The 18548-nt window shown below is 47.7% G+C and overlaps 1 protein-coding gene across 8 annotated transcripts in view; it reads left to right on the forward strand.

Annotated features, from left to right (window-relative positions):
- Positions 1–18548, forward strand: part of Nek11 (NIMA related kinase 11) — a 109373-nt gene that overhangs the window by 79233 nt on the left and 11592 nt on the right. For 7 of the 8 annotated variants that reach the window (XR_011368530.1, XM_070005405.1, XM_070005406.1 and 4 more), the window contains 3 exons: positions 4368–4528; positions 8702–8762; positions 16000–16099. Coding sequence is in view for 7 of the 8 variants with exons in the window: in XM_070005405.1 (XP_069861506.1) it covers positions 4368–4528; positions 8702–8762; positions 16000–16099 (322 nt within the window). In the remaining variant the exon portion in view is untranslated. Of the gene's footprint in view, positions 1–4367; positions 4529–8701; positions 8763–10527; positions 11043–15999; positions 16100–18548 lie in introns of those variants that run through there. The other variant, XM_070005409.1, reaches the window with a different exon arrangement.

An 18548-nucleotide genomic window follows, 5' to 3' on the forward strand; every position in this document is an offset into this window, starting at 1 on the left:
GAATCGAACCCAGGGCCCCATGCATGCAAGGCAAGCGCTCTACCACTGAGCCACCTTCCCAGCCCCTGGACTGTGTTTTTGTGTACCCTTATATTCACCCACAGAGTCCCTGAATCCCCACTTAGGAGATGCCGAGCATCCTAGAATGGCTAAGACCCTAGCCTAGCCAATGCCACCAGTTACTAAACCTTGGAGCAGCAGAGCAACCTGAAATCATGTAGTTCAGACCGTACCTTGGAGGCAGCAGAGCTGTTACTATCCCTAATGTATAGCTAAGTCACCTGAGGCCCAGGGAAACTAAACCGATTGCCGAAAGCCACAGACCTAGGTGCATTCTGCCACCAACCCCAGTCCCCAGCTACAGAGTACCAGCTCCTTCAGGCTCTCTGGGCAAATAACCTCACTCCACTGGACAGAATGGATTTTCTGGCCTGGAATCATTCATCTAGTTGAGAAATGACAGTGCCTTTTCTTTTCTTTTTTAAACCTAGCCACTTTGGCTTCTGTTCTCCAAAGCAGAAAAGAAAATTGTTCCGAGAACTCTTACAATTTTTTGCCTAAGGGAAATCATCTTGACAGGATAACATCCCAGATGCTAGAGCTCAAGGGAGACATTTCCCAAAGGGGGTGTGTGTGTGTGTGTGTGTGTGTGTGTGTGAGAGAGAGAGAGAGAGAGAGAGAGAGAGAGAGAGAGAGAGAGAGAGAAAGATTGTCACTCAGGAACGCGGCAGAATGAACTTACTGTCCTATATATAAAACAGGTACTGTACTTAAATTTAGCCTTCCTTACAGAAAAGGTCATGAATATGCATTCTGGCTAAAAACATCATTTCTTTTCGCACCCTCACGTGCAGTGCCGTGGGCTAAGCAAATCAACATAGTTAATTTTAGCCTGGAGTTTTCAGGGTTTATTTTAGAAAAGGTCAGGGTACTAACCTATAGCTTGTCATGTGGAAGAAGAAAGCACGGAAAGGGGTAGAATGCCAGGTCATCACAACCCCTTCCCAGGACTGAAAGGTACGGCTGGCGGCGGAGGTTCGGTTCCATTTGCGATGAGTGATGATCTGGCCACCGTGGATTTGATCAGCATGGTGCCGTGAGAGTCACCTGTCCCCCTCCGGGATTGTGGGGTGCTGCGAGCTGCCTTCCTCTGAACCAGACGGTGGAGTGGGTATCTATGCACCCCACGCGTGCAGATTCTGTACCAAAAGAGATAGAGAAAAAGCTTCACGCAAACTATGAGATGAGGCCTGGGGAGCTGGTGGGAGGGCGTGGCTTCCTCCTTCCCCCCAAGTAAGGCCAGGACTGGGGAAACTGGAGCCCTTCCAAGAGCCTGAGGCTGCATCTTCTCTCTGTGGGGCCTGGGGTCTAGGGGTGGTGGACAGGGTGCCGGCTGGGATAGCAGGAAGGGACCCCCAGCTCAGGGCCACTTAGAAACCCAACCCAGGGGAAACAGGCCCTTGGACTCATCCAGAGTGGACACATTCTGTGTTAGAAATGCTCGGTGATCTCATCACAGAGTGACTGAGCACTTGCAGGAGAGTGGTTGTGGCTGAATTTGTCTTTTTGTTGTTAATGTTGGTCGTGGGGCTTGAACTCTGGGCCTGGGCGCTGTCCCTCAGCTCTTCAGCTCAAGGCGAGCACTCTACTACTTGAACCACAGCAACACATCCGGTTTTCTGTAGTTTACTGGAGATAAGAGTCTCACAGACTTTCCTGGACCAGGCTGGCTTTGAACCTTGATCCTCAGATCTCAGCCTCCTGAGTAGCTAGGATGACAGGCGTGAGCCACCAGCACTTGGCTGTAAGTTATATTTCTTCCAGTGAAATACTCAAAATACCCCAGAAGTTTGAAAGCAAAGGAGGAGGAGAGAGGCATAAAGAAAAAATAAAAAGGACAGCGAAAATAACGGAATGAAGTAAGTGTATGAGAAACAGACTCAGAGCAAGTAGGAGAGAGAGAAAATGGGCAACTGTGAAATTAAAAGTCAGGGAGGGGGAGACAAGGAAGGGGAGGAAGAGGATGTCGAATAGAAGCCCCAGAATTCTCTCGTTCCTTCCTGAGGATGCTCCCACTGGATGGAGAAACTCGAAATCTCTTGGTGGATTTTTAGCTTTAATGTACTTCTCCTGCTGTGATTATCCTGTCATCTGAATGTGAAGTGAACGAAGACTTTGGTAAAACACGACTCCTCCATGCTCAGCTGGTACTTGAGAATCAGCGAGCTGAAGAGAAACAGGCTGTGTTGAAATGACTAAATACATCAGAGCCCTCCATATGCCTCCCCCGAAGATTGGCACCGTCGCTTTGAATATATGTAATTTTGTCATTTTGGCTGACTGATTTTGATTCTGTGTAATCTCATGTTGTTGTAGGAAAACATAGATTTAAGAAACAACAGATTTTTAAAGTCTTGTCAGAGAATTCTACATCTGTGAAGTATTCTACGTTCAAAGGATTCTGGAATTGATTAAAACACTTTTTTTTTTCCTCCTAAAAATCTCTCCCCCATCCCCCATTGGAGAGGGCAGGGATGAGAGTCTCACAGACTTTCCTGCCCAGGCAGGCTTTGAACCACAATCCTCAGATCTCAGCATTCTGAGTGGCTAGCATTATAGCCACTGGAACCTAGTTAAAAAGACTATTTTCATAGATGTGTAAATTGACTATTCAGAAGCTTTCAGAGGTACCTTATTTATTTATTTATTCATTCATTCATTCATTTATTCCAGTACCGGGGTTTGAACTCTGGGCCTGGGCACTGTCCCTCAGCTCTTCAGCTCAAGGCGAGTGCTCTACCACTTGAGCCACAGCACCACTTCTGGTTTTCTGGTAGTTCTCTGGAGATAAGAGTCTCACATACTACTTTCCTGCCCTGGGTTGGCTTTGAACCGTGATCCTCAGATCTCAGCCTTCTAGCTAGGATAACAGGTGTGAGCCACCAGCACCCTATTACTTAATCTTCACAGCTAGAGTATTCTTATCTAGAAATCTGGAGGTCAGGAGGTTTAAATATCTTGCCGAGATATATTTTTTTTTGGGGGGGGGGTCAGTCATGTAGCTTGAACTCTGGGGCTAGGCACTGTCCCTCATCTCTTCAGCTCAAGGCTAGGGCTCTACCACTTGAGCCACAGTGTCACTTCCGGCTTTGTGAGTAGTTTATTGGAGATGAGTCTCACAGGCTTTCCAGCCCGAGCTGGCTTTGAACCATGATCCTCAGATCTCAGCCTCCTGAGTAGCTAGGATGACAGGCGTGAGCCTTTGCCCAGATTTTTATATACAAGGTAATAAAGGTACTCAACTCCTAATCCTCAGACCCCAGATTCCAGGCTTTTCCTCACTAGATGGAAATCAGCATCTACAATAAATTGAAAACTAGTGCTTTGTATTATAGTTCAGAATAACTTTATGAGCAAAGTCTAAAATGCCTGCTGTTTTACTGAAGCATAAGATCATTATGTAATTTCCTCCCCTCCCCATCCAAAGGTTTTCTGTATTTCTGGTCCCTATTAGCAAATTACAGTTTATATTGCTGTGCTTCATGGTGATCCATTCTTGGGCTCTCTTTTGTAAGAGTGCTATAAGCACACTGAGTCTGTTTTAGTTACTAATAACCTTGCATCAAGTAGCTTGAGTTATTGACATCCGTTTAAGTGGGTATTCTTTAAAACAAAACAAAACAGAAACAACCAAGATGTGTGTAGGTGTAAATAGGACCCAGAGAAAATGAACTCATTTTCAGAAGCCTTCTTAGCCTGTGAGAAGAGAACTGTGATGTTTTCCCAAGCTTGTCAAAATGTCAGGATAACATAATGTCATATCTTTTAGATCTTTGGTCTCACTACTCACATTTTCTTTTATTAAAAAAGAACAACCAACAAACTTGTAGAAGAATATTCCTGTAATTTTCTTACTGCCTCTGCTAACACCTTTGTGTTTTTGTGTTATCTGACCCTTCTACCATTCATCTTGTCTGATTCTGCTCCTGTTTCAGATGAAGAGAGTTTACATTAAAAGTAGATGATCTGGAAGTGGCGCTGTGGCTCAAGTGGTAGAGCGCTTGCCTTGAGCTGAAGAGCTGAGGGACAGCGCCCAGGCCCAGAGTTCAAGCCCCATGACCAACAACAACAAAAAAGTAGATGATGATTTCTTCTTGTTTCATGGTTTTGGTCACCTGCCTTCAATAGATAGTCACGCACCCAAGCGTCCTTTTCCCTCACTAGTTTTGCTGAGTGTTTATATCTGGCGGCAAGCTGAGGTCCAGCTGTGTCGTGTGGAAGCTTTGTCGGTATGATCAGAATGGAACACACATCGTGGGCGAAGCACGGGGGGAGTAATGACTATGGCTCCTCATTCCTCATTCCAGAGATACCCGAAGACACGCTGACAGCTGAGGAGTATTATGCCGATGGATTTGATTCCTGTTCTGAAGAGAGTGAAGAGCAGGAAGAAGAAATCGTGTTCCCAGGACCAGAGCTGGAGATCAACGATGAGAGCCCCCCGTCTGGTTATAGAACCAATCACCAGGTATCTCTGTCACCCCTGCCCCCAAGCGGTGGAGCTGTCCAGCGTTCTGACTGTACTCTCCACTAGAAAGCTCTATAGACACCTTACAGTTGAAGTGGAGGGTGAGCGTTCCAGAGGTTTTGTAATGGGTTCCATGTGATAAGTCTTGATTTCCAAGGGGGCAGGGGCAGGGGCAGGTAGGGCCTCAAGAAATTCTGAGAGGGCTGGGAAGGTGGCTTAGTGGTAGAGTGCCTGCCTAAGCATGCATGAAGCCCTGGGTTCGATTCCTTGGTACCACATACATGGGGGGGGGGGGGCGGCCAGAAGTGGCGCTCTGGTTCAAGTGGTAGAGACCTAGCAAAAAGAAGCTCAGGGACAGTGCTCAGGACCTGAGTTCAAGCCCCAGGACTGGTTAAAAAAAAAAAAAAAAAAAGAAAGAAAAAGAAATTCTAAGAATCTGATCTAGACTCCGTTGATGAAGGAAGAGCTAATATCCACAGTACTTACTGGGGGACAGAGGATGCTTTACGTTGCATCTATGCTCACGGAAGACCCGTGAGCAGTTTAAGCAGTCTTTAGCGGGGAGACTGCTAAGTGGATCTCCGAGTCTTACCACTGTGTAAAGACTCACTGCATTCTGGAGACGAGACCCTGAGAGCTTGGGCTGAGAGGATGTTTCCTCTATATTTGCCTTTGTGATGGATCTCTTGACTTAGCAAGGCCAGGCCTGCGGTGGGTGAGCGGTCAGGACACAGCCCTGACCTGCGCCTGTGCTGCTGGGGACGTCAGCAAGAGGTTGGTAAGGGTGAAGACGACTTGGAAATGTCCCTGCATGTATCTTGCTTTCTTTGGAGGCGATAAGCCTGGTATCATCCTAGACTTCCATGAGGTACAAAAGCTTTTTATTAACTGGGAATCATTCAGCTACTGAGGAGCATCTCTTGCCCTCACCCATCCATCCCAAGCATTTGTTTTTTTGGTAGTACTAGTTTTTATTTTTGGTCGGTCGTGGGGCTTGAACTCTGGGCCTGGGCGCTGTCCCTCAGCTCTTCTGCTCAAGGCGAGCGCTCTACCACTTGAGCCACAGCGCCACTTCCTGTTTTCTGAGTGGTTCATTGGAGATAAGAGTCTCACAGACTTTCCTGACCCAGGGCTGGCTTTGAACCATGATCCTCAGATCTCAGCCTCCTGAGTAGCTAGGATGACAGGCATGAGCCCCCGGCGCCTGGCTTTAACCAACCATTTTTAATAGACTAAGCAACCTAACATAATATTTAAATAAAACCAAGGAGAAATGTTTCCTAAGTTCTACATAAGAGGAGGGAGAGACAGGAAGAAGAGAACCAGTAAGGTTATAGGTACAGGGCAAAGCAAAGAAAGAGAGAATAAGAAAAGGAAAGAGAGAAAGAATGCAAGAATTTAAAAGCCATGAGGATAGCAATAATTAAATTATTGGCAAAAAATACAAGATGAATGAGAGCTAAGGCTCAGAATACCAATATAAAAACTTTCCTTATACCATTTTCCCATTTCCCCTCAGGGGACTCTGGGAGAAAAACAACACCTCTTTCCACAAATTAAAAATGTAATTTCCATTTGGTTCTGAGCCACCGATAGAAACAATGGAACAAAGTATTATTATAAGATTACAGAAACTGCATTCTGTACGTATGGTTGCAAAAACATATGGTATACAAAAGGCAAACTCAATTTCTGCTCAGAACGTCAAGTGGTAAAATCTTATTTACTACCATTATAATTTAAAATGTTTCTAAATAAAAGAAGGCCAACTTAGCCTTAGGAGTAGAATATCTTACATACTCCACCCAGGAGGGTGGCTTTGGCATACATGCTAGAATACAGTAATGGAAATCAGATTACCTATATATGAGTCACCTTTGTCATTTCCAGATTGTGTGACCTGGTATAGATGTCTCTGTTTTCTAATCTATTAAACAGGAGGATATGGGCATAGAGAGGTTTTAAGATTAAATGAAGTGACCGATAGGAAGCATTTAGGATAATTTCTAGAACCTAATTTCTTATGTATTTTATTTATTTATTGTCTGTCAGTTGTTGGGGCTTGAACTCTGGGCCTGGGCGCTGTCCCTCAGCTCTTCAGCTCATGGCGAGTGCTCTACCACTTGAGCCACAGCACCATTTCTGGTTTTCTGGTGGTTCATTGGAGAGAAGAGTCTCACAGACTTTCCTGCCCATAATCCTCAGATCTCAGCCTCCTGAGTAGCTGGGATGACAGGCGTGAGCCACCAAAACCTGGCTTCCTTATTTCTTATTTTTTTTAAAAGCCACTTACTAATAACTTTGCTGTCATTATGAAATTATTCAGCTGTCTTGGAGCTTTTTTATGATACTGCCAAGAACTCTTTTCATGTCTATATGAGATTTTTTTTTTCTTTATAATTGCAGACCTGAGGTCTGATGACAGATGTAAAGATTGGGGTGTTGCTGTCTGTGCTGTGTATGTCAGCTGATGAATGGCCAGAGGTGATTGGTGATCAGTGATGTTTAGGGGCAAGATGCTTGGGCCTCTCACATCCACCGTGGCATTTTTCTCTCACACAATCCTGTCGAGCAGCCCTTCTTATTCCTGTTTCCCAGACCAATAGGTGTCAATTCGTTCTCAGTGCTGAAATCCTAGTTACTGTTCACCGAGCCGGTTGGGTGAAACCTGACCTCTTAACTGCTTCTTCCCTCTCCCTGGTCTTGCCCTTGAGTCCCAACAAGCATGCCGGGGTCTGCTCAGGTGGCCACCCCAACCCATAGCTTGTATATGAGTGTGAACCACCCAGATGTGCCTGTCCACGTGGGACAGAGAGCTGGTTAAGCTCAGGTGAGGCCTACGGTTCTCCCAAAGGCCCCACCACCACCATCACCAGGTTCTACGGGCTACCCCCAGGGTTCTATGTTACTGCAATCACCGGGTGTCAGCGGGTCCTGATCATGGGTACAAGTAGCAGCTCACGCTCCAGAACCTTCCTTTGATGCTCAGGGCTTTCTGTTCCGGGGTCAGCTCAGATCTCTGGGGAACAGAGGACAAGGCAGAATAAGACATGAAAGGCAGTGCCTGTGAGTGGGGAGAGCGCCAGCCATGCTGACACCTTTGAGGGGAAGGAGGGAGGGAGAGACAGAAAGGGGAGGGGAGGGAAGCGGGGAGAGGGAAGGGGAAGGGAGTGTTCTTTCCCTGGGGGGTATCCAATCGGTCAGAACTGGACTTCAGTCCCAGGCTCTCACCCAGTGTCTGAATCCCAAATATCCCTTCGCAAACCCAAACAAGCAAATACACAAGAAAATACATCCTCCTATTTTGTTTCTCGATGACAGAGAGATGTTCAGTTGTTTTTTGTGTGTGTGTTTTGTTTTGTTTTGTTTTGCCGGTCGTGGGGCTTGAACTCTGGGCCTGGGTACTGTCCCTCAGCTCTTCAGCTCAAGGCAAAGCGCTCTACCCCTTGAACCACAGCACTACTTCTGGTTTTCTTCGTGGTTTATTGGAGATAAGAGTCTCACAGACTTTTCCTGCCTGGGCTGGCTTTGAACCGCTGATCCTCAGATCTCAACCTCCTGAGTTGCTGGGATGATAGGCATTAGCCACCAGCGCCCGGCTGATTCTGGATCTTTACTTAGGAAGTTTTGCCCCATACCAAGTTTTGCTCCCATCCCTTTCTGTAATATTTTCAAGGTATCTGGTCTTATATTGAGGTCTTTGATCCATTCTCTGGTGCAGGGTGATAGAAGGATCTAGCTTCATTTTTCTTCACTTGTATAGCCAATTCTGCCAAGATTTCTTTTAATGAGCCCTTATTTTAAAAAAAAACTCTGCTTGCCGGGTACCAATGGCTCACAACTGTCATCCTAGCTACTCAGGTAGCTGAGATCTGAGGATCTTTGTTTGAAGCCAGCCTGAGCAGGAAAGTCCCTGAGAGACTCTTCTCTCCAATGAACCAGTAGTAGTGCCGTGGCTCAAGTGGTAGAGGGCTAGCCTTGTGCAAAAAAGCTCAAGGACAGCACCCAGGCCCTGAGTTCAAGCCCCAGGACCAGCACAAGAGAATAGTAGTAGTAGTCGTAGTAATTTTGCAACCAGAATTCCATATTGGCTGCATGTAGCACAAAGAAGTTTCCATGTCTTTAAAAATTCCCCTACCAAATAGAACAAATGTACCTCTGCTGTTTTGACAGGACAGTGATGTCGAAGCTCTGGTCAGGTGTTTGGAAAAAGCCTTGGATTGCACCTCGCTAGGTGAGTACATTTTGGTCAGATTCCAAACTGCCTCGATGACTTCCTTATTCCCGATTGGAACGCTCAAGAAGCGGGAAGCTGGGAAGAGATCTCAGAGACGTTTTGCTCTGCTCTCTCCAACACCCCAGTTTTACAGATGACGAAATGGAAGCAAGCCCAGGTCCAGTTTCTGGCTCAAGGAATAATGGCATTATTATTATTGATGATGTTGTTGTTGTTACAAGTGGCTTTCACTTATAAAGATGATGTAATTGAAATGCAGTGGTCCCTGGTGCTTCTGCATAAGAAGGGACTTGTCTCTCTTGTGGATGGGGAATCTCCCACCCACCTTGTCCTGAGGCAGCCGATGATACTCAGCCATGCTGAACGGACCATCACTCTGACGGTCAGGCAGGTATTGAAGGAGATTTGCTCTGAAGAACAAAGCCCAGTTTCTCCTAACATTGTCAGTCTCCATAAATGGGATTGGCGTGTGTCAAGGATAAAACCCTATTACGCAGCCGCTGCCGCCACTGCCGCCACCTCCTCCTCCTGCTCCACCTCCTCCTCCTCCTCCTCCTCCTGCTCCACCTCCTCCTCCTCCTCCTCCTCCTCCTCCTCCTCCTCCTCCTCCTGCTCCACCTCCTCCTCCTGCTCCACCTCCTCCTCCTCCTCCTCCTTCCTCCTCCTCCTCCTCCTCCTCCTCCTCCTCCTCCTCCTCCTCCTCCTTCCTCCTCCTCCTCCTCCTCCTCCTCCTGCTCCACCTCCTCCTCTTCCTCCTCCTCCTCCTCCTGCTCCACCTCTCCACCTCCTCCTCCTCCTCCTCCTCCTCTTCCTCCTCCTCCCCCTTCTTCTTCTCCTCCTCCTCCTTCTTCCTCTTCCTCCTCCTCCTCTTCCCCCTCCTCCTCCTCCTCTTCTTCCTCCTCCTCTTCTTCCTTCTCCTTCTTCCCTCCTCCTCTTCCTTCTTTCCTCCTCTCCTCCTCTTCCTCCTCCTCCTCCTCCTCCTAATAGCCTAACTGTGATAACTTCTCTTGCTAGAGTATACATTTACACACAGAGTTCTTAAAGCTACTAAGATGGATGGAAAAGGCTGAGATTTTCCCTTTTTCTTCCCCATTTGATCATGAGTTTTTATTTCAGGAATTTAAGTCCTGTGAACAAAATCTATCTGTTCAAAGGAATTTGGAGTTTTCCTGTCAGAAAACACATACCATGCACACCATTTTATCTGGAGCTCTGCACCCTTTATAGTCCCTTCCTTCCTTCTTTCCTTCCTTCCTCCCTTCCTTCCTTCCTTTCCTTCCTTCCTTCCTTCCCTTCCTTCCCTTCCTTTCTTTCTCTTTCTTCCTTCCCTTCTTTCTTTCTTCCTTCCCTTCTTTCTCTTTCTTCCTTCCCTTCTTCCCTTCTTCCTTCCTTCCTTCCTTCCTTCCTTCCTTGCTTTCTTTCTTTCTTTCTTTCTTTCTTTCTTTCTTTCTTTCTTTCTATCTTTCTATCTTTCTTTCTATCTTTCTTTCTGTCTTTCGTCAGTCATGGGGACTGAGCTCTGGACTTGGGCGCTGTCCCTCAGCTCTTCAGCTCAAGGCTAGCACTCTACCACTTGAGCCACAGCACCACTTCTGGCTTTTTTCTTTTTGCTTATGTGGTGCTGAGGAATGAAACCCAAGGCCTCAGGCATGCAAGGCAAGCGCTCTACCACGGAGCCACCTTCACAGCCCCTGCCTCAGCCTCTCTAGTGCTGGGATTATAGGCATATACTACCAAACCTGGCTCCTTGTTTGTTTCTTAGGTACAAGAAGCAAGACTAAGCCAATGGCCCACACTTATAATCCTAGCTACTCAAGAGGCTCAGATCTGAGGATTGCAGTTCAAAGCCTGACCGGGCAGGAAAGACCTTGAGACTCCTATCTCCAGTAAACCACCAGAAACCCAGAAGTGGCGCTGTAGTTCAAGTGGTAGAGCGCTTGCCTTGAGCTGAAGAGCTGACAGCGCCCAGGCCCAGAGTTCAAGCCCCACGATCGACAAAAAAAAAAAAAAAAAAAAAAAAGTGGGAGGGAAGGGACAGAATTAGGTGGGCAAGAAAGAGGGCCCCCCAAAAGCCCTGTGGCTCCCTGCTCCCACCCCCCCCAGCTACAAAATAAGGCTAAGAGGAACCTTTATCCAAAAAGAAATGTACTTTTTACTCAACGTACATAACTGTAACCCCTCAGTACATCACCTTTATAATAACAATAATTAAAAAAAAAAACTTGGGATCACACACATACTCTCTCTCTCACACACAGATGCAAACAAACTTACACACAAGTTGTGAATACCAAAGTGTTAATGAATGGTTTTCTCTGAGTGGCTAACCCTTGTCTTAGATAATGACTTACGTAGCCAGGCATTGGTGGCTCACACCTGTCATCTTAGCTACTCAGGAGGCTGAGATCTGAGGATCGCGGTTCAGAGCCATCCCAGGCAGGAAAGTCGGTGAGACTCTTATCTCTAATAAACCACCAGAAAACCGGAAGTGGTGCTGTGGCTCAAGTGGTAGAGCCTTGAGCTGAAGAGCTGAGGGACAGCGCCCAGGCCCTGAGTTCAATCCCTACGACCAACAAAAAAAGAAAAGAAAAGAAAAGAATCGCTTATGTGATTCTTTTCCACTACAACAGAGGGAAGAACAGATCTACTTAAGTATTTTAGTCTAGAAACCAGCCTAACCTATCGGTGCAGATCAGCGGATTTTGTTTTTAAAGCTCAGATTCGGCACCTTGACAGATTAGAACGACTGAGATTCCCCAGGTGTGGAGACTTCCGTCTCCACAGGGGAAAAGACGGAATGACAGAACATCTGTCTGCCTAACCTGCACCCACCCTTCCTTGCCACCTCTCGGTTCAAAGCCAGACGCTTCCTCTTTTCTTTGTCTTGACAAATGCTATTCTTAGAGGCCTCTTCTGGCCTAATCAAAAGGAAATGAAGAAAAAAAAGCTCCAATCCTCCAATCCCCTCCCCCCCCCACCATCTCCCCAACGATTGTTGTGGTTATAATCTTTTAGACAAGTCAGTTGACTCTGTGTAGTGGGAAACAGTCGTGTAGCGAAAACAGACCGCTTATCACTTCCTGATCTTCCACTGTTTACTGTGATGATAGAGGAGTTGGCTCTTCTGATAGCAGAGGTCCTTGGTGCCTCTTGCGGCTGAGTGGGTGCTCACCCTACAGGTGATGGAGGTGGGTATGAGCTTGGGCCTTCGCCCACAAGGGGTCACGTTGGTAACAATCACAGTTACCTTCTCACTGAGGCATTAGGATGGCAGATGGCTCGGTTGGGGGTCACTCACCCACAATTCTAGTCCTAGCCCTGCTCCCTTTCCCTTCTAGCTTGGTGATCTTCAGGCAAGTCACACAGCCTGTCTGGGCCTCTGTTTCCCCATCTGTCAAAGGGAGGCATTCTCTGGTGACCTCCAGCTCCCAAAGCACATTCTCCAGCCTCGAGGCTAGGGTCAGTAAACCAAGGCCTGCTTTGGAAAGGAAGTGTTCCTGGCACCTGGCCATTTCCCCTTACCTGGCGCCTGGGACTGTTTTCAGGCTGTCATTTTGGAGCTGAGCAATTGCCCCCAGAGACTGAATGACGGGCACAGTCTGAAATATTGACTCTCCTCCAATCCTTGATGATTCGAAGTGAATCTTCCATCATGACCTATTCCAAAGAGTAGGAGGAGAAACACGGCCACCGGAACTCGTTGTTTTGTTTTTTAGTTAGTTTGTTTGATGATCATTTTATGCCTGTCTTCACGGCACCTGCTACTTCTGGAAGGCCTTGAGAAAATGAGAGGCTTGAACTCTGGGCCTGGGCACTGTCCCTCAGCTCTTCAGCTCAAGCTAGTGCTCTACCACTTGAGCCACAGCATCTCTTCCAGTTTTCTGGTGGTTCATGGGAGATGAGAGTCTCACAGACTTTCCTGCCTGGACTGGTTTTGAGCCATGATCCTCAGATCTCAGCCTCCTGAGTAGCTAGGATGACAGCCACTGGTGCCGGGCTATAATGTCCAGCAACTTTAAAGGGCAATTTCAGAAGGCACTTTTGGAAGAAATAAGAGAAGACACTTCCCCACCCCACCCCCTCTCTCCTGCTGCTGCTGCTGCTGCTGCTGCTAAAATGTCAGAATCATCAAGCTGTCACTCCTACGGGAAGAACAGCTCTGCTGGTGAAAGATCACAGAAGTGACAATATTATCATTACAAGCTGAGCTTTGCCTTCTTGAGAAGCACAACTTGGAGTTGCTTAATGCCTCTCTACTCCAGGCTGCCTTCATCTCATTGTCAACACATCTCCATGGGGTACCGTCAAGTGTTAGCCTTCAGTATTTCACAGGCGGGAAAGAGACTGCTGTTATGTCATAATGCTTGTGACGTGTGTCCTTGCACCCCGCTATTTGCTGCTGAGTATTTGCTTACTTCGACTGCTCGTTGCTTTGGTGGGTAGGCATACTATCTTCCCCACACCAGTGGCTCACGCCTGTCATCCTAGCTCCTCAGGAAGCTGAGATCTGAGGATCGCAGTTCAAAGCCAGCCCAGGCAGAAAAGTCTCCCTAAGACTCTTCTTATCTCCAGTGAACTACTCAAAAACCAGAAGTGGCGCTGTGGCTCAAGTGGTAGAGCGCTAGCCTTGAGCTGAAGAGCTGAGGGGCAGCGCCCAGGCCCAGAGTTCAAGAACCATGACCTACCAAGGGAAAGAAAAAGACTTCTCTTATTCCAGACCGGGTTGTCTTGTCGTAATTGCTGTCTTTTCGTTGACACAAAACACTCACTGTTCACGTTAGAAGGTGGGAAAGAGGGGCCAGTGGGAAATACGGAAAATGGATTGATTTATTTATTTACTCTTGAGCACCAAAGCTTCGCCAGCCATGTTGCTTGAAATGACATTTTCCCTGAGCTCTGCCCTTGGGCTCCAGGCTGAGCCTCTTCCCTCACCATGCTGAGAGCCCTAGGGCTGGGTGATCAGCTTAAAATAACTTGCAGCTCTCCCAGAAATTGCTTTGACCTTTATCTGCATAAACCTCTAGGATTTGTGGCTTTCCCGGGGGAAGAGTTGGAAAGCAGCACTTCCCTTCTGCTCTTGTCACAAGCGGGTTTTGAGCTCCACCTGGATTGCTTGACAAGGCGAGATGGTGTCTTCAGGAACCTCTCAGCTTCTAGGCAAGATGATTGAAGGAAAGCCACTGACCCGCCCGGCATCGGTGGTGGCTCACGCCCGTCATCCTAGCTACTCAGGAGGCTGAGACCCGAGGATCGCGGTTCAAAGCCAGCCCAGGCAGGAAAGTCTGTGAGCCTCTGATCTCCAATGAACCACCAGAAAACCGGAAAGTGTCTCAAAGAATAGCAGGAGTGCGACACCGACAAAAGCTCAGGGATTGCTGGGTCATAGGGGAGCTCTATGTGGAGTCTTTTGAGGAACCTCCATACTGCTTTCCAAAGTGGTTGAACAAGTTTACACTCCCACCAACAATGCAGTAAGGTTCCCTTCTGTCCACATCCCCTCCAGCATCTGTTGTTATTAGAGTTCTTGATTTTTGCCATTCTAACTGGGGTGAGGTGGTATCTCAATGTTGTTTTGATTTGCATTTCTTTTATGGCTAGGGAGGTTGAGCATTTCTTCATATGTCTATTGGCCATCCTCTTTACAACTTTGGTGGGGGGGCGGGGGCGGGGGAGGATTGGGTGGGGGGTGGGAGGGGGGAGGCTGGGAAGGGATGTGAAGGGTAAACAAAGGAGGAGGCTGCAATGCTTGATAAGAAATGTACTCATTATCTTGCCCATGTCATTGTAACCCCTCTGTACAGGATGTTCACAATAAAAAATTAAAATTAAAAAAAAAAATGAAATTAAAAAAAAAAAAAAAAGCTCAGGGATAGCACCTAGGCTTTTGAGTTTAAACCCCAGGATCAGCACCAAGAAAAAGAGAGAGTGAGAGACAGAGGGCGGGAGGGGGAGGGGGAGAGAATCACATGTTCCAAGGAGAAATGAGCAAGGATTCCACTGCACTGATCTCTTCTCTGGCGGCTACAATTCGCAGTTTTGCAGATAGGGCGAGAGGTACTTGCTAGCCGTTTGTGGAAATGTGCACTTAGGATGTGTGCAGACAGGAATGGCCCCAGCTCCTAATGAAATGGAGTTTTCCCCTTTCCAAAAGGAAATGTACTTTATTACCCAACTCACAAAACAATAACCTCTCTGCACATCACCCTGACAGAAACAATTTTTTGTTGTTGTTGTTGGTCATGGGGCTTGAACTCTGGGCCTGGGCGCTGTCCCTCAGCTCTTCAGCTCAAGGCTAGCGCTCTACCACTTGAGCCACAGCGCCACTTCTGGCTTTTTCTGCTTATGTGGTGCTGAGGAATCAAACCCAGGGCCTCATGCATGCAAGGCAAGTACTCTACCACTGAGCCACCTTCCCAGCCCCAACAGAAACAATTTTATAAAGTTAGAATAAAGGAGAGGGCGGGGAGCTGGGAATGTGGCTTAGTGGTACAGTGCTTGCCTATCATGCATGAAGCCCTAGGTTGGATTCCTTAGTACCACATAAGCAGAAAAAGGCAGAAGTGGTGCTGTGGCTCAAGTGGTAGAGTGCTAACTTTGAGCCAAAGAAACAGTTCAAGGAAGGAAGGCCATCTTTCACTTGAAGGGCCGTCTCTTTCCCTTCAGATCCAGCAAATTTGTATAACGGCCTCCAGGGTCTCCCAGGAGAAAATGTTACTCACAACAGATTTCCCAAGACCTCAACTTGTAGGAACAACTCTTACCCTTCTGAGTACCCCTTTTTGGCTTTCTACTTCATTCTGCTGGAAGTCAGGGCTCCTGTCACCTCTTGATCAGCATTACAAAACAAGCGAAGAGTCAGATATGAAATTAAGACACAGGGGAAGCTAAGCTTATGAGCAGAGATTCTCAGCCATGGAAACAAGTATCCACAGCTGCCGGAGTCTCCCCAAGAACGCTTGCTAAGGGCAGAGATATTTCAGAGTTTCCAGACAAGCTAAACTCATCTTTTCAGTGGGACCAGCTTGGTCTCGAAATTCCTCGCGTGAACCGGAACTGTACATAATCTAATCTTATCAGGTGGAGTCAATATCCTTAATGTGCACGTTCTAAATTGAATTTATCTCTAAGGAGTACCGCCGTTACCTGTGGTAAGGGCGGATGAGTGTCTGTTCTGTGGTTGTCCTTGAAAGTCACCCCAAGCTGCGTCACTTAAAGGCTGTGCCTTGCTTTTCAGACACAAGGACCACCACCAGTACGGAGGCAGAAGACCTGTCCCCGGGACCCAGAGAACTCAACAGAGCAATGGCCAGAGCCAGGATGCAGCACATAAGGGCGTGAGTAGCCCTGGATTGATTGTCCCAGCATGGTGTAGCAAGCAAGCCTCTCACCCCAAGCTGCCTTACAACATACCCCAGGCTGCCGGGCACCAGTGGCTCACGCCTGTCATCCTAGCTACTCAGGAAGCTGAGATCTGAAGATCACGGTTCAATGCCAGGCCGGGCAAGGAAAGTCCGTGAAAACCAGGAAGTGGCGCTGTGGCTCAAGTGGTAGAGCGGTCGCCTTGAGCTGAAGAGCTCAGGGACAGCGCCCAGGCCCAGAGTTCAAGCCCCACGGCCGACAAAAATAAATAGATAAATAAAAGGCTAGCTGACCCAACAAAACGCCCACCGTTGCTCAAAACTGCACTTGTAACCCAACAGCCACCGGCATTCTATAAACATGAAACATTCATTTCATATTCCTTCCAAGTATCACAAAAATTACCTTTTCTTCTTGTTTTCTTTTCTTTCCTTTTTTATTTATTTGATATTTTTTGGTCATTCCTGGGGCTTGAACTCTGGGCCTGGGCACTGTCCCTCAGCTCTTCAACTCAAGGCAGGTGCTCTACCACTTGAGCCACAGAGCCACTTCCAGTTTTCTGAGTGGTTCATTGGAGATAAGAGTCTCACGGACTTTCCTGCCTGGGCTGGCTTTGAACTGTGATCCTCAGATCTCAGCCTCCTGGGTAGCTAGGATGAAAGGCGTGAGCCACCGGCGCCTGGCTCTTAACCCAGTTTTAACCAGACTTCTCTCTAAAATGGAGCCTTGCCATTTTCTACAGCACCGGAGTGTGTTACACAAAGCATCAGGCTTTGCGCACTGGCCAGCATGGTGGGGGGAGGGGAAGGACACACCTGGAGAGCAAGCCTCCCACCCCAGAACCCGAGCTGACACCAATCCAGACCTCCTGCCTCTCCTGCGTGCCATACTTTTGTATGGTGAGCTCAGGGAATCACTGCTGAGCCATCCACTGTTGGGGAGCTTAATGAGAAGGACCAATAAAGGGCCTGGGCTTCTGGGTCTCAGCTTAACCCTCCTGGGTCAAGGTCTTCGCAAGATTGAAAGAGAAAGGAGGCCTTAGAGAGCAGAGGAAGCCAGCTCTCCCAGGCTGAGCCAATTACCGGGTTTGACCTCTGTGTGGCTTTATGGAACTGGCTGGTGACTTCTGCAGTTCTGATATTGTTGACTACAGCCGTCACCACCGCACTCTGCCCAGCTGTTGTGTGTGACCTTGGAAAGACCTTGCAAACAGTCTGCATGACAGCTCACACACACACACACACACACACACCTGTGGCGACAAGAAAGCAATAGAACTTCCAGTCGCTTTTGCAAACAGCACCATCGGGCTTCCAATAAAGAAGATAAAAACCTCAGCTGAAACCGGAGCCCTGAAATGGACCCTTCTACTCCACACCGAGATTTGGGGACATGAAAATAACAGCTTCTGAAGTTCCAAAATAGTAATAAACCACAGGCAAGTGAAACAGACCTCACAGTGAAAGACTACAAGGGAAGAGGGGGGGAAAAATGTGTGTGTGAGAGAGAGAGAGACTATAAAACCAAATCCAGAAGTTTGATTACAGTGTGAAGAAACAGCACCACCATACCCTGCTGAGGGGAATGCAGAATGGAACTTGGAAAGCTCGACCAAAATGATATGTTCCTCCCTCCTCAGGCCAGGCCATCTTCCTTCTAGAAATCTGTATCTCAAAAGGAACGGGGCTACAAAACAAGCAAACAAAACAAGGCAGGGTGTACAAGGTTGCTCATCTTAGCTAAGGATTGCAAGTCCTCATATGTCCATCCCCTGGGGACAGGAGAAGGTAGGGGCTGTAGAAACATAAGAAGCACATTGCCACACTTGAAGGAGAGAAGGGGTGTGTACTATGTTGCCAGATTCTTTTCTTTTTTGTTGGTGGTGGGGCCTTGAACTCTGGGCCTGGGCGCTGTCCCTCAGCTCTTCAGCTCAAGGCGAGTGCTCTACCACTTGAGCCACAGCACCACTTCTGGTTTTCTGGTGGTTCACTGGAGATAAGAGTCTCATGGACTTTGCTGAACCACGATCCTCAGATCTCAACCTCCTGAGAAGCTAGGTGACAAGGCGTGAGCCACCAGCACCTGGCTCTTATATAACATCTTTTCATAGGTTCAATCTATGACAAAATATTGTAAGAAAACTAGCTTCTATCCTTGATCCCTTGCTTTCATCTCTTGCTTTTATTATTTAAAACTTCATTGCCAGGGCTGGGAAGGTGGCTCAGTGGTAGAGCGCTTGCCTTGCATGCATGAGGCCCTGGGTTCCATCCCTCAGCACCACATAAGCAGAAAAAGCCAGAAGTGGCCCTGTGGCTCAAGTGGTAGAGCGCTGGCCTTGAGCTGAAGAGCTGAGGGACAGCGCCCAGGCCCAGAGTTCAAGCCCCACGACCAACAACAACAACAACAAATCTCAGTGAGCGGCCT

The sequence above is a fragment of the Dipodomys merriami genome, unplaced genomic scaffold (assembly GCF_024711535.1).
Source record: "Dipodomys merriami isolate MVZ:Mamm:240054 unplaced genomic scaffold, mDipMer1.0.p SCAF_68, whole genome shotgun sequence".
NCBI lineage: Eukaryota > Metazoa > Chordata > Mammalia > Rodentia > Heteromyidae > Dipodomys > Dipodomys merriami.